We start from the raw sequence: 15,424 nt of genomic DNA, 5'->3' as shown, positions 1-15,424 counted from the left end.
CTTTATATATGACTGTGTGAAGGAGCCTGCAGGGAATTTGCCACTGAGTGGGGGCTTGAACCTTAGGAGTATCTTTTGAAGCAACTAAGATCCATTGGATGGAGAAGCCAGTCACACTTAGGTTTCTGAGAGTTGGGTTGGAAGCTGGCCTAGAGTCTGGACATAGTGTCACATGAAGAGGGGGCTGTTACCGTAGCATCTCCCACCGAGGGGATGGGGCCTGCACACTTGAGCTGTTCTAGAAAGTTGGGCAGAAGGTAGAGATTTCACTATTAGGGAAATTGGGGATTTGGAAGTGGCAGGGTTTAGTGGGGGTGACTTTGTTACGATGGCCCCAGGTCCATCCTCAGACTTGGGGAGTGGTGGGGACCCCTGCTTGGGACAGGAATGGGTTGCAGTCAATGGGCAGCGTTTGTGGTGTGTACCGTGGCAGATGTGGCAGGGAGACCTCTCAAGTCTGTTCCGGCCACTCTTTAGGTGTTGGAGGATTGGCCGTGGTGGATGCAAGGGAACTCTATAATGCCCTCGGCCTTGCTGCTGACTCTCCTTGTGACCTTGGGCTGGTCTCTTCCTCTGTTTGTGCCTCAACTATCCCATCTCCACAGTGGGAGTGGGGTGGAGCTGAACTGTGGAACCCTCCAGGTCCTTCCCATCCTGGTCCTGCAGAGTGCAGGCCTCCTGATCTCCCTGGGAGGACAGACCGTCTTTTCTCAGGGCCTTCTGCAGAGCTGAGAGGTGGTTCTTTGCTCTCCCTCAGTCTGGGATGGGAGCGGTGTTCATTTTGGTGACTTAGCAAGTTGGAAAAGGTCTTGAGAAGCGGCGTCTGAGCCCCAGCAGGGGTGTGACTGTCTGCTGAAGGCAAGAGGAGGATTTGAACTGCAGCTAGCAGGTTAAGTTAGACCCCAGCAAAGACTCCTGGCCCTGAGGGTTGTGAGCAAGACATCAGGATGTTCGGGAAGTGAGAAAGGGACAGTTAGAATTTGTCACCTTCTCAGAGGCAGGGGGTGCATGTGATTACCAAGCCTTGATTTCTGCAGGGAACAATGAAATGGGAAAAAAAAAAAAAGTTGGGAGCTTGTAGTTACAAACTTGTAGTTTTGCTAAAGATGGGCGTTAATTAAAAAAAAAAAAAAAAAAAAAAAGCAAGCCGGCATCTACTGTTGCTGACTTTGACAAATGGAAGATGATTCTGACACTAAAAAGTTGGAAGTCCGTAATTTCAGAATAAAGGACAGTTCTTTAAATTTGATAGTTTTGAGTTTATGACAGTCTGTGCTGTCTTCATTTTCCTCATTCTGTTGCCAGTGAAAACAGAAGGACTAGAGTTTCGCAGTCACAGAAGTAGTTGGGCACCTGGGGATTCTTTCCCGCATCCACACGCCCTGAGCTGTGGGCAGACACACAGCTGAGGGTTGGGGGGCGTTGGAGTGTGGCTTTGGGTGGAGATGGAGAGCCCGCCTGGGGGAACAAGGCTCTCTGCATGTAGGTTTTTCTTTTCTTTTCTTTTCTTTTTTTTAAGATTTTATTTATTTATTCGACAGAGAGAGACATAGTGAGAGAGAGAGAGAGAGAGAGAGCACAAGCAGGGGGAGTGGCAGGCAGAGGGAGAAGCAGGCTCCCCACTGAGGAGGGAGCCTCATGCGGGGCTCGATCCCAGGACCCTGGGATCACGACCTGAGCCCCCCAGGCACCCCTGCATGTGGGTTTTTCTGTATCAGGAGCAGAGAATCTAATTCTGGCATTTCTCACTTCTGACTTGGGTTTTAGTCCCCACAGGGCGACCTTACAGAGGTATCCTCCTCTCTCATGCTGGCCTCACGTCTCCCTGTGGGTCATTCAGCAGATCTTCAACTCTGAAAGCTACCCGGGAGGCTGCTGGGTTGGGAGGGTTTTTAAATGTTGGCGTGTCTTTGTGACATGTGGTTTCACTCTTCTTACGTCTGGGGTGAAGGGTTTGGGGACTGGCGGTGCTGCAGGGGTAGTGGTTCTCAGGCCTCATTCCTGGGTGGTCTGGGAAAGCTGCCTGGAAGAGGAAGACTTGAAGGTGGCTGAGGGGGCGTCATGATCTGGAGAAAGGGGCCTGGGTTTGTCCTGCTGATGAGGCAGAGGCAGTGGGAATACAGTGGCCTCGACAGGCACACAGTCAGGGTCAGGAGTGGCTGGCAGGTTACCCAGCTTCAGCCTGATTGTGAGGTGTATGGAAAGCTGGAGGTGGAAGTCATCCCCAAGGAATCGGAAGTCAGATGGACCCGGTGACATCTTTTTCCTTCATGTGATGCCTGTGCCCAATGCCCTGACCACGTGGATGGGCTCAGCCTCCCCGCTGGCCGCACCAGCTTAGGTGAACTGTGGCTAATGGTAATAGTAACTTGCATTACTGAGCAACGAACATTTTACATACATTACTTACCTTCTTCATAAGCATGTGGGGAGACACTTATGTCCCCCCTGCCTTTTTTTTAAATAAAGAAGGTTCGTGGGGGCGCCTGCCTGGCTCAGTTGGTAAAGCACATGACTCTTGATCTTGGGGTCGTGAGTTTGAGCCCCACATTGGGTGTAGAGATTACTTTAAAAAATTAAAAAAAAAAAATCTTAAAGAAGTTTCCTGAGGCCCAGAGAGGTGAACAAACTAGTTCAAGTTCACACAATTAATAAGCAACAGAGCAGGGCAAGAGCACAAGTGCGTCTAGTTTCAGAGTTGACCTGGTTCCCCGTTAGCCTGGGAGTCAGCAGACTTACGATCTGGTCTTCCTTCTCAGCCATATGACTTTGGGAGAATTATGTGCTCATTTAACAAACTTCCCTAAGGGCCCACTTGGCAGTGAGGAAGGTCGTAGGGAAGCCATAAGGCAGATTCTCTCTGTCCTGAATGCATGTCCAGCCAGGTAGCAGCCAGGATGGGGAGCCCAGTATAGGGACCTGGGAAGGACCCTGGGGTCAGTGGCTTAGACTGGCCTGAAAGTATTTCCCATCCTTGGTTTGTAGTAGGAATCACCCATGACCCAGGGGCACCTGGGTGGCTCAGCATCCGACTCCTGATTTTGGCTCAGATCATGGGACTGAGTCCCACATCGAGTCCCTTGTTGGGCTCTGGGCTCAGTGGGGATTCTCTCCCACTCCTTCTCCCTCTGCTCTCCTTGCTCGCTCGCTCTTTCCCTCTAAAATAAATAAATAAATAAATAAATAAATAAATCTTAAAAAAAAAAAAAAAAAAAAGGATCACCCATGACCCAAAATTCATGGGTAGCCCTAGGTGTTTCTTAGACTTGGGCCAGTCTGAGGAAAAATAACCTCAAGCTATTTAATAGTGTAATGTGGCTTGGGCCTCAGATGACCCACCTGTAAAATGGGTACAGAGCAGGGAGAAGGTGGCAGTGAAGCAGGCTGGATGGGAGGCAGAGGGTGGGTGGGGTCTGGGAAACTGGACAGTTGCTACGCATCTCCAGCCAGTTAAAGCCAGAGGAGAATGGCCTGGTGGGCCCATTTTCCTGTTTTTCTAAAGAAGAAAGCAATTCAGATAGTCTTGTACAATTTCCCCATTTTCGTAACACAGGTGGGTCAAACTAAACACGCTCCTGAGTCTGATGCAGCCTGTGGCCTGCCAGTTTGGGTCCCTGGTACCAGCTAGGAGGTCCTAGAGAGGAGAGGCTGTGCCTTGGCAGCTGGGCTGCCCAGCCCAGGGCCTGGCCCAGCTCAGGGACTTCATGAAGGAAGCAGGTCGTGGCCCTTTGTGAGGCGCCCCTGAGTTCTATGACTTTTGGGTTTACCCCTACAACTGCCACAAAGACAGACAAAAGTGGATTGGGGGGGGAAGGTTGGTTTCTGAATCCCGAGCGTCTCGGTTGTGGGCAAGAGAGACTAATGTGCTCCACTGTCCCTCAGGTCCCAGAGAACACCTGTCAGCAGGTTTTGTGGGTTGCCTGCTTTCCTTCCATGATTGGATCTGTCCCTTGTCGCTTGGCCTGAATCACCTCTGTTATTGCCTTCATGTTGTTGATGACTCTGGCCTGGAAGCAAGAGGCAGATGCTAGCCTCCCCAGCCCTGTCCCAGCCTGGGACACCTGCTCACTCATGCTTCCTGGGGCGCAGCCAAGGAGACACCGTCAGGAGGGTGGGGATGGATGGAGCCCATGAACACTATTGTTTCCCCTCCCTGGTTCTTCCTGAGGGAAGTGTTAAAGTCATAGAGCAGATCTGAGGAAGGGTAGGGGGAGGAACTTGGCAGTGAGTAATCCATTTGAGGCTGCCTGACCCACCGTGAGGCCCTGGCTTGGGGACTAGAGGAGAGTGGGTAGAAGCTTCTAGAACCCCTTGAAATGCCAGGGGGTATAGATTCCCTGCCACTCCACTTGAAGCAGAACCTCTCTTCTGTTTCCCTTTTTGCTCACCCAGCAGCGTAACAGGTGTAAGTCAGGTGTGTCTGTGTTTTCACTTGATAGGACAGAAGGGAGAGTCCAGGGCTGATAAATGCAGGTTTACGTGGGCACCACTCTTTGCAAAGCATTCAAGATGGATGAGACAACCACAGATACCAGTGGCAGTTGCTTACACCTTACACGGACTGAGTTCTTGCTCACCAGGTTCCCCGCAAGGGAGTAGTGATCGCCCTCATTTCACACAGGCAGATGGAGGCCAGGAGAGGGGGTGGTCAAGCGCCCCCTATCGCATGGTGAGTCGGCCATGGGACAGTTTCCAGCCCAGACCCAAGGGGCTGGGGCTTTCTGTAGGGCCCTGTGTGGGCATGTGAGGAGCATAGGAACGGGACCCAGGAATCTTTGCCTCATTCAGGCTTCACCCCACCATGTGCGTCTGCTTGACCCTGGCAGTCCTGGGTCCCAGTTCAGGAAATGTTGCTTAAGTCATGTCGATGTTGGTAACAGGAACGGTAATAGACAGTGTAGCTCTGCTCAGCAAAGATAGAAAAACGTACGGCCGAGAAAATTGGCTGGCACGCAGCTGAGATGGAGAGGCCAAAGCAGGTGTGGAAGCCAAGGTGGCAGCCGTACTTGTCCTGCACGGAAGTGTGAAGGTGGCGGGAAGGCGCCCAGGTGACTGGACAAGAGCACACCCACCAGGCAGAGCCAGAGGTGTGGGGAGCTGACGGCGGGACCAGCTTACACAGAGCCTTCGTTCCTGTGCTCTGGGCTGGTGCTTTTCCCCACCCTCCCCCAGGACCGTTCTCCCCCAGGACCGCCAGCTCATCCCACTCCCTGCCCAGTAGGGCAGGACCAGCGCCCCAAGTGTCCCACAGAGGGCAGCAGTGGCCTCGCACCTATGCGCCTGGCAGCCACGGCCACCTGTGACTGCTTGTGACCCAGGGCTGGCATGTTTTGGGGTGTGGGGTGGGGACTCTGTAATCGTCCTCCAAGCAAACAAATTATGCACACAGGTCAGAGAAGAGGGGTCAGAGAAGATGTGGACACCGGGGCTCGGGATCTCGGGGTTTGGGTGGCCCCGTCTGTCCCCTTTCTCCTCTACTGATTCTATCTTTCACCGTGAGTCTCTCTGCCTCTGTCTGTCCTGTCGTGCCTCTGCCTCTCTTGTTTCCCTCTGCGTGTCTCTCTTTGCCTCCCTGGCATGTTCCTGGGACCTGCAGGCCTGGTCACTGAGCCTGTGCAGCCGTGCAGCGTGGGGGGTCAGAGCGGAGGCGCGGTGACTCCATTCAGCACCTGACTTGCCTTCTCTCAGCCTTGGTTTCAGCATCTGTAAATGGGAGTGGATTATAATGCTGCTTGTCCCCCCGCTCCGTGCTGTTACTGTAGGAGGGAGCGCATGTGGGTCTGTTGAGCCCTGGAAACATGTATTAGTCACTTGGCAAAGGATTCGGGTGGCTTGGTTAGTCTAGCCTTCATGGACCAAGCGAGGCCGATGCGCTGGGTTCCAGTCCTTATAGGTGACTTCACTGTCCTGTGCCTCAGGCAGGAAAATGTCTGGGTTTTGCAGTTCTAGCAGTTTCACTCCTTAGTTGTGGCCCCAAGCAATCCTTTGTGACTCCTCCTGAGACGGGTGGTCTCTGGGATGCGGGGGACGAGGCTCAGGGACGGATGAGCAGGTGACTGAGAGATGTCCGGCTCCCTGGCCAGCTTGGGAGGGGGACAGGGCCTGCTTCTGCTGCTGCTGTGGCCGGGCCTGAAACAACACGAGGAAGCCTTTGTCGAGGGCCTCCAGCTGCCCACCGCTGGCTCGAGCCAGCCAAGGGTCAGAGGCTGGGGCTGTGTGTCTGAGTCCTGTCGGCCAGTCCGGAACCTTACCTTCTGCATCAGGCAGCCCAGGCATCCTCAATTCTGGCCCTGGGTGCTCACCGGGGTCTCCTGGGCCCTTCTACGTGCTTTCATCCATGACCCTCCCAGTGGTCCAGGGGCCAGTGGCTGACCCTCTCTGTGGCCTCCCCACCCCAGGTTGGATCCATGCAGTCTACACCCCGGTAGACTCTCTGGTGTTTGGCGGAAACATCCTGCATAGCTTTAACGTGCCCATGCAGCTGCGGATCTACGAGATTGAGGACAGAACGCGGGTAAGGTGGCTTCCTCCTCTCCTCGTGGGATTGCCCGGCCCCTGAGCTCTGCCTGGCGCTCGGGGTGTGTGGGACGAGTCGTTCCAGAGTCCTCCGTGGTCCTCCCTCCCTCCTGTTCCCTGCCTCCAGTGGGGCCTTGGTCCTTGCGGAGGGCTGTCTGCAAAAGCCCACCCAGACAGAGCCCCTGGAGTTTCTGTTCATCTCCGGGCCCGTGGCAGCCAAAACCCCCTCGTCGAAGAGGAAGTGGCTATGGAGAAAGCGCTGGGAGATACCAGGAACCCTGCCTCTTTCTTCTTATGTGTAGAGAGGGATGCGCGGGAGCTGGGGGGGATTTTGTGGTTGTTATTGCTGTGGTTTGGAGCGGGGGCTGGGTCCTTGGAAGGATCAGCTCTTGGCCACTTGTCTCCTCCGCCCAGGGACCCCAAATGTGGTAGCGCCCTGAGGAAGCCGGTATCTGTGAGTCCCTCAGTATTGTCTCTGAGCTCTGTCTCAGTGTCTGCTTGCGGTAGGGGTGGGAATGGGGGGCTTTCCTCTTGACTGTGACAGTAACAGCTTCTCAGACATAGGGTCTCCCCCACCCCCACACCCCAGGACCGGGGCCCGAGGCTTAGACACCTGACGTGTGTCCTCTGCTCTGCTCTACTCCACGAGCTTCCTCTGGAGAGCACAGGCTGCTTGCGTCTGACCCTCTTTCCCATTGTGCAGCTTGACCAAGTGTCCCAGGGCAGTGGAGAGACAGGTCTGAGGGTGGGAAACTGGGGCCAAGAGGGCCCCTTCTGTCTTCTTTTTTCTTACAGTCGTTCAAACATTCATCTCTTTTTCCTATTGAGCTATAATCTGCGTACCATCCAGGTGACCAGTTATGGTGCTCGACTCAGTGGCATTTAGCGTTTTCATAGCGTTGTGCACTCCAATTCAAGGACATTTTCATCACCCCAGAAAGAAACCCCCTACTCATTAGCGGTCACCTTCCATAAACCCCGTTCCCCACCCCAAGCCTGTGGCAACCAATGATCACTCTCTGATTCTGCGGATTTGCCTGTTATCGGAACATTTCATAGCAATGTAATGCTCTAACGGTGTCCTTTTGTGATTAGCTTCTGTCACTTGTCATGGTGTCTTCGGGGCTCACCCACGGTGTAGCAGATGTCATTGCTTCATTCCTTTTTATGGCTGAGTCATATTCCATTGTATGGACAGACCACACCACATCTTCTTGGGTTTTGCGTCAGAAGTGACTTTTTTGCCCCAGAGAGGTATTGTCGTGCCGGGACTCTGCAGAAGCATCCCATCGAGGCAGATGCCCTGGGCCCAGGGTCCCCGCCTTTCTTGGTCTTGTTTCTAGGCCCTGATTTGCACAGAATCACATACATGAACCAGAAGTCTTCACTACTGTGTGTGTATCTGACTTCTCCAACAGTCCCGATGTTGAGGGACCTTGTCCTGGGGATTCCTGGGAACAACTTTGAGCTGTATTCAGTGGTCAGGTGTGCTTCAGGGAGCAACTGTGCATCTTCAGAATGATGGGTTTGCTGCTGGGATGCCCGGATCTGCAGAGACTGGGTCTTGTTTTGTGGATTTTCGCTCCTCTTTTCTCTGTTGCCCGCCTACCGTCCCTTTCCCGGTCAGCCCTGGTCTGGTGGAAGCCACCCTGTGCTGTGCTGGAGAAAGGCACCTGTGGGTGTGAGCAGTCATCTCATAGTCTGGGTCAAGTGCTGTCTCGGGCTCCGGCCAACTGTTTTTTGGCCAGCCCTGAAGAATGGGCCAGTTTGCGTGTGAGCAGACTAGGGAGGTGTGGGGTAAAAAAGGAGAAATCTAGAAAAAGTGAGGCCCACGACTTTCCAGCCAATTCCCGAAAGCCGGAATCAGGCTGGGATTTCTAAAGGCTTTGGCAACTTGCTTGGCAGCTGTCCCCCTCCCCCAGGGAATCCGGATTATACATCTTAGTGGATTTGGACCCCATCCTTCCATCAGGAGTCCAGCTCCCCTCCCCTGCTCGGTGGGAGGCGGGAGGGAGGGTAATAGTGTGGAACCCTCGGCGTCACAGTGAGCACCCGGGGACTCTGAGGCCCACGTTGAGATGAGCGCGGCAGGGTCCCCTCCCCCAAGGCCCACTGTCCCTGTCGTCTGAGTGGGCGCCCCATCTGGTTTCCCTGAAGCAGGTTGATGGGCGGGGGGCTGGTGGGCAGGCTGGGCGGGAAGCAGCGGCAGGCTGTTTAATCTGCTTTGATTTCTGGTCTTTGGAGAGGGCTTGGCTACAAGGCCCAATTGTTTATGTCTTAGGAGCCAAGGCAGACAAAAGATGCTGGGGAGAGAGCACTGGAAGCCAGATAAAATGCCAGGGCTCCTTGTCAGCTCGCTACAGCTTAATTCCTTACATCCCTGCGAGCTTTCTTAAGAAGGTTATGGCCATTTAAAAATAGTTTTTCAAGAGTCCCTAAAACAGGGCTTTGCTTGGAAACCAAAGGCAGGGGGTGGGACAGGAAACTGTCAGTCTTTAAGCCAGCCCCGTGGTGTGGATTTGTCTTAGAAAAAGAATTTGCCTTTGTGGCCCAAGGTGGGGAACCCCCCTCCCGTCCAGACCAGGGGAACCCCAGCGGTCTCCTATGTTTAGGAAGCCGCATCTTGCTCGCTAGGATTTTAATTTTGGGGGGGTCAGATGGTAGGGGTCTTTACCTTGCTGCCGCTGAGGCCCTGCCCTGCCAGGGCCTGGTAGTTTCCAATGTGTAGAAACCCACGTATGTCCCGCCCCTGTGCAGAGTAAATCCTCTCATGGTAAAGATGCAAGACGGGGAGGAACTATACCAAGGACCGGGTGTGTTGCATGTTTATTATGTGAAGATAACGTCTCAACAACTATCACTACATATTTTTAACTCCAGTTAGTTTGATAAGGGACAGGGATGGTCCAGTTGATCATTCATTAAACTGCCGTCTCTCTTATGTTTATCTTTTTTTTTTTTTTTCCCTAATGGCTCTAGTGAAGGCAGCTTTCTCAGGAAAGGTAACGCCGCACGCTCCATCCCCTTTCAGCCAGTGAATCTATTTGGAAATTGCAAATAATTTTCCCTTCCTCTCCTCTTTTCCTCTACCATTGGATTTTTTTTTCCCATTGACTTTTTTTTTTTTTTTCCAGGAGAAAAACAAATTTTAAGACACTTCCACCCACCCTCATATTTTAGTTTTTCAAGTCCCTTGAGACCTGGGAGTTTTAGACGCACCAAAACACCTTTGGTTTTGATCTCCTGAGGTCACTCAGCTGTAAGAGGAAGGGCCAAGGCCAAGTGCTACTTGCATGGGCCTTTGGGAACTCAAAGCTACCCCTTGAGATCCGCTGATAGACTGATTACCCCCCAGGCTGGGAGCGCTGCATATGCTTTCTGACTGCCTTGCCTTTTCGGTTGAACAACTCAATTTGGTGAGGCTCCGAATTTGTCAACAAATAATGTTGAGCAATCGTGTGTTTAATGTTCCCAGGCATGTGGCTGAAACCTTTTGAAGGCGAAGGGTGGAAGGCGACAACCCGTTTGTAAGTCAATTCTTTGCAAATTTTGTTTCCTGCCGTGCTCTCTTGGAAAAAAAAAATAAAAATAAAATGAAAAAATTCGAATTCCTTCATCAGCATTTGTTTTCACCCAGCTGGTTTCCCTTGGGTTCAGCAACAATGAGGGGAGACTTCTCTTCCTCTCCTGATATACAGCCAAAAAATATATTTTTTTCCTGATCTAGAAAGATTCTCAGGCGCCATGGTGCCCTTCAATGCAGAGCGGCTTGCACGGTTTCCCAAAATTTGAAAGGTCAAAAGCAACTTCAGAGTCTTACCAATCGAATCTGAAGTTAGGAGATGTGAGTGAGGGTCCGAGAAGAGGCGGGCCTGCCTGTCCTCAGCCTGCTCTGTAGGTATTGGCAATTGGTTTCAAAGTCGCTTGGTCCTTGCTCTGGAGCGCGGGTAGGGCTGAGGCTCCTGGACCCCTCTTTACAGGAGGTCAGGGTTTGTCTCAGTCTGAAGTGCCCCTCTCCTTTTTAAACTCGGAAGGACACTGATTCAGTGACAGCGAAAAAGGTTTACTGCTATCCCAGCATTCAAAGCAGGGTTCTCAGGAAAGTAGCTGGAGCCAAGGAAACCGCTAGATGTTCCCAACTCCATGCATCCCCCAGAGGAGCTCAAAAGCATGCGGCGGCCAGGATCTCATTCCAGCACATACCATCCACCAGACGTGGGGAGGTCAAATGGACCCAATAAGCAGTTGGGAGAAGTGAAACCCCTCAAGTGCCTCACGGTTGAACACTGAGTCAGTGGGGCCTGGGGTAGCCAGGGGACTGAGCTGGGACTCTCAGAGAGGGCAGAGTTAGGGCCTTCTCCAGGTGGGCACTGGGGAGAGGCAGGAAAGTGGTATTTTAGGGCAAATGGAGGACCGAGGTCTGCTTGTCTTTGCCTTCATCCCACACGTAGAATGTTGCCTGTAGACTGTTGCAGAGAAAGGTGGGAGAGTGTCCTTGCTTAACATTCAACTCCCTGGGTTTCTGGAAGATAGAAGAGGTGAAGAGGGGTCTCTGGCACCTGCAGAGGTCTCTGGAGGTGGACACACCCTTGGCGAGAGGGCAAGAGAGCAGGTCCGGAGTGAGTGTGGACCTGTGCAGATCTACGCGCAGCCTTGGAAAAGAGGGCTCAGTCCCTGGGGGAGACAGGGACCACCCACTCACTGCCCTCATTCCTCAGTTACCCGCTCAGGATGAAGTTTCTGGAAGGTTCATCTGTGCAGGGCCGTCAGTGGAATTGCTTCCTTGCCATCTTTCTCTGCCATCTCGTCCATACAGACCCCGCGCTTTCACCCATCAGAATCCTCCTGGAGCTCAGGCCTTTTCACAGCTCTGATAGACAAAGCTATCTGCACCTACAGTTCCTCCCCTATAAGAAATGGCCCAAAGGGGAGCCCCATCTGGACTCCTGCTCCAGACCCGGGCGTGTGTCTCCTGGTGTTAGAGCATCCCAGGTCACCTGGGGACTTGGGTCCGAGGGAATCCTCTGGGAATACAGACTGGGCAGTGCCAGGTGGTTGTCAGGGAGGAGCAGGAGGTGCAGGAGGTGGGACCCTCTGAGGCCCCGCCCCTGGAGGTAGGAGAGGCCACACCCCCTCCCTCCTCATTGGTCCACCCGGTGTTGCCTCCCTCCCAGAGTGCAGGAGATGCTTGATAGCCCGTCTGCAAATGGGTAAGGTTTGGGGGTCGTTTTCTGTCTTTCAAGGGGCAGGGAGGGATAGCAGAGTGTGTGCAAGAATTTTTGAGAACGAGGAGGAGCCTGTGTTTGTTGTAGCTGGCATCAGGCTCACATCCGCAGGTACCCGCACCCTCCGTCAGCAGGTCAGGGGACAACTCTGTTTCTCTGCATCTCACAGAAGCACAAAGCGGACCCCATCCGCCTTCCCCTGGCGGCCTGCAGCTCAGGGAGCTTTGAAATGATGCTCTCACATAGACCTTTCTCCCCTCTTCCTCCTCATTTGTGCATGCTACTGGTATCTTGCCCCTTCCAGCGCCTCTCTCCTGCCTTCCAGCCCGCCTCCCCCATTTTTCCCTCACACCATTTGTGCTCTTGTTAAGATGGTGAAAATAACTCCCACCTGCAGAAACCCCCTCCCCCCATTTTTCTCCCTTGGTTCTCCTTTGCCCTCCAGAAACTGACTTCCACCCCTGGGTCTTTGCTTTCAGGTGCAGCCCAAATTTCGTTACCCCTTCTACTATGAGATGTGCTGGTATGTCTTGGAAAGATACGTGTACTGTGTGACCCAGCGGTCCTACCTCACTCAGGAATACCAGAGAGAATCAATGCTTATTGGTGAGTGAAACGTGGGCCCGGCCGCCTCCCCTGCTCAGCTGGGCAGGAAGAATGTTTTCCGTGTGGCCCTTGAGAGTCCCTGGGTTTCTGGAATTCTTTTGAAACAAAGTGTGGGGCAGATTCCTAGAGACCCCTTAGGAGGGGAAGCCATCCTTGTCAACTTCCCATCTGGAATACAGAGTCCAAGAAAATGAAACTTTGACCCTGACAGAATCACCTTGGTGGCCTCCAGGTCTCGCTGAGGAACCGGTCCCAGGCGTGGTTGCTGAAACAGGGTCCCCTACGGAGCAGAGAATCCTGGTGGTTTTATTCCTCTGTGGCCTCCAGCTGGTCCCCCCATCTGCAGCCCTCCCCTGCACCGACGGGTTGGGTTTTTGTCCATATAGGAGCAGGCCCTTGAGGTGCAGCCAATCCCCAAAATCTGAGGCCAGCTTTGAGCCAGCGGGAGGGGTGACCAGGGCTGGAGACACAGCTCTGGCAGAGCAGTGGGTGGTTCTGACAGAGGCAGGAGAGAGCGTTTAGAGCTGCAGCTGCGGAACCCTGCCTTACTGCCTTTACTTAAAGGGACATCACCCCCCAAATGGCTCAGTCCTTGAATCTCCACTCCTAGGCGCCCGCCTGAGGTTGTCTCTAGGTGTGACAGTGAGCCCCGAGGAGCAATCTGGAAGAACACGGGTCTCCCCCTCTGCCTCTGAGCTGTTACTGCTGAGGGCTTTCCTGGATTCACAGTCTGCTGAGACAGACTCATTCGCTGCTTGTTTCTCATCACGGGATAGAAAAATACGATCGGTCTGTCTCCGTTAGGGTCTGCACGGTTTCTCCTGCAATCCCCAGGATTTTTAGATTCTTTTTTTCCCTCACTGTAAAAAGCCTTCTTCCCTCTTTCCCCTGACTGTCATCCTTGGTGACTTTTGGGGGTTTGAGACTGGGCATATGATGGAGAACACATGTGTCTGCTGAGGTCTTTATCGGGGAGTGCTTATTTCCCTCCTAGAAATTCAGTTTTGCCTGGGGAGTCTCTTGTGAGTCTCCTACATGTCAGATGATGCAATATTCAGGTGGTGAAAAGTCCTGAAACCCCATAACCTGCTCTCTGGAAGCTCCCAGCCTGGTAGGAAATGGGAAATTAGTCTGAAATAATGGGGCGACCCCTGTGGTTGTAGTAGCTTACACGTTCCTGTGGGGACCAGAGGCTTGATTTTGTGGCAGTCCTCAGGACCAGGAAACAGAGAGTCACTTCTCTCATTCGGATATTTAGGGCTGTAGAAGAACGTTCCCGATTCCATTCGCAGGCACAAGAAGAAAGCTTGAGGCAGCATTTGGGTCATTGAAATTTCTTGCCTCTGTTTCCCCCCGCCTCACTGCTCCTCCTGCCAAGATAAAGAGGAGACATCAGGGAGAGGCCTCGTGTATCAAATGCTAGCTGTGTGCCAGGACCCGTGCTCAGTGATTCCTTAGCGGGTCCTCACCGCAAGCGTTCAGAGGAAGCATTTTTTGCCTTATATTTTTAAAAACAGCATTATTGGGATATTGTCCCCACATCAGACAATTTAATGTGTAAAACTCAGTTTTTCCCATATTCCCAGAGCTGTGCAGCCATCACCAGTCTATTTGGGGTTGTTTTCTTTACCCCAGAAAGAAACCTGTACCCTTGTGTTATCTCCTTATCTCCCCCGCGCCCAGCCTAGGCACCCACTAATCTACTTTCTGTCTTTATATATTTCCCCCTGTTCTGGACATTTCATATGAATGGAATCGTTATATACTATATGCATTTTTGGCGTTATTTTTATATGTTGAAAAATAAAATGCCAGGTGTATGCAGAGAGGTGAAGCAACCTGTCTGAGTACACACAGCTGGGAAGAAACAGAGCTGGGATTTGATCCTATGTCTGACTGACCCCAGCCTTTCTAGAGCTGGAGGGAGGCATAGACCATTAGAATTGTCAAAAAAAGCTTGATATCCAGAGTAAAGGGGGGGGGCGCATAGCAAGTGAGGTTCCAGGGATTTCCAGCAGGGAGTTTGCAAGACTCATCTCAGTCTTTCTTGTGACCCTCCTGTTCCCTGTAGATGCGCCTAGAAAGCCCAGCATAGACGGCTTCTCATCTGATTCCTGGCTGGAGATGGAGGAGGAGTCCTGTGAGCAGCAGCCTCAAGAGGAGGAGAAGGAGGAGGAAGAAGAGGAGGAGGAAGAGGAAGAGGAGGGTGCAGATAAGGGGCCCAAGCCCCCCACTGATGGCCCTCCGTCGCCTACCAGCACCCCCTCAGAGGACCAGGAAGCCTCTGGGAAGAAGCCCAAAGCACCTGCCATGCGGTTCCTCCAAAGGACTTTGTCTAACGAGTCGGAGGAAAGTGTGAAGTCCACGACGGTGCCCACAGACTACCCCAAGACGCCCACGGGCTCCCCTGCCACGGGGGTTTCCGCCAAGTGGACCCACCTCACTGAGTTTGAGCTGAAGGGCCTGAAAGCGCTGGTGGAGAAACTGGAATCCCTCCCAGAGAACAAGAAGTGTGTCCCTGAGGGCATCGAGGACCCCCAGGCACTCCTGGAGGGCGTGAAGGTGGGCAGGGGGTCGCATCTGGGCCCGGGCAGCTGAGAAGGGCCGGGTGGGTTCCCAGGGGCAGCTCAGCTCAGGGCAGCTCAGTGCAAACTGTCCCGGGGGTATATCTATGCATGGAGAGGGACTTCTGGTCCAAGCAAGCCTGCCTAGGGCTTCTGAGCCGAGGCCACCATTGAGAGCTAAAGGGGAAGCTGCCTCTGTGGTTGATAAGGAGTTCTTTCTCAGCACTTGTTGAAAATCTGAGGCTTTGCTAGCAGCAGGCATTATGGGTGTGCCCACAGTGCCATTGTTGGGTCTGGGGACAGACCCCTCCATCCTGGTCAGGAAGACTTGCTGTTCTGGGCTGGCTTCCCCCGGGGCATGCACCTGCTTCATACGACCAGGTTGTTCCTCTGGGTGGTCCTCTAGGTGGCCAGCTAAGGTGGGCCACATAGCCACCTGGGGTTCAGAGGTCTCTACGTAGAACCTGATTATTGAGCAAAGGTTCATCGAGCACCATCTGGGCTGGCCACTGG

General features: G+C 53.2%; 1 protein-coding gene across 4 annotated transcripts in view; it reads left to right on the top strand.

Moving 5' to 3' along the window:
• KDM2B (lysine demethylase 2B) overlaps positions 1–15,424 on the top strand; it is a 120,375-nt gene that overhangs the window by 45,493 nt on the left and 59,458 nt on the right. For all 4 annotated transcript variants that reach the window (XM_048221406.2, XM_026514836.4, XM_057305810.1 and 1 more), the window contains 3 exons: positions 6,399–6,514; positions 12,221–12,347; positions 14,419–14,909. In XM_048221406.2, the coding sequence (XP_048077363.2) occupies positions 6,399–6,514; positions 12,221–12,347; positions 14,419–14,909 (734 nt within the window). The remainder of the gene's footprint in view (positions 1–6,398; positions 6,515–12,220; positions 12,348–14,418; positions 14,910–15,424) is intronic.

This window comes from Ursus arctos, unplaced genomic scaffold (genome assembly GCF_023065955.2).
Source record: "Ursus arctos isolate Adak ecotype North America unplaced genomic scaffold, UrsArc2.0 scaffold_34, whole genome shotgun sequence".
Classification (NCBI taxonomy): Eukaryota; Metazoa; Chordata; class Mammalia; order Carnivora; family Ursidae; genus Ursus; species Ursus arctos.
The sequence above is the reverse complement of the archived record's forward strand: the minus strand, read 5'-3'. Positions and strand labels throughout refer to the sequence as shown.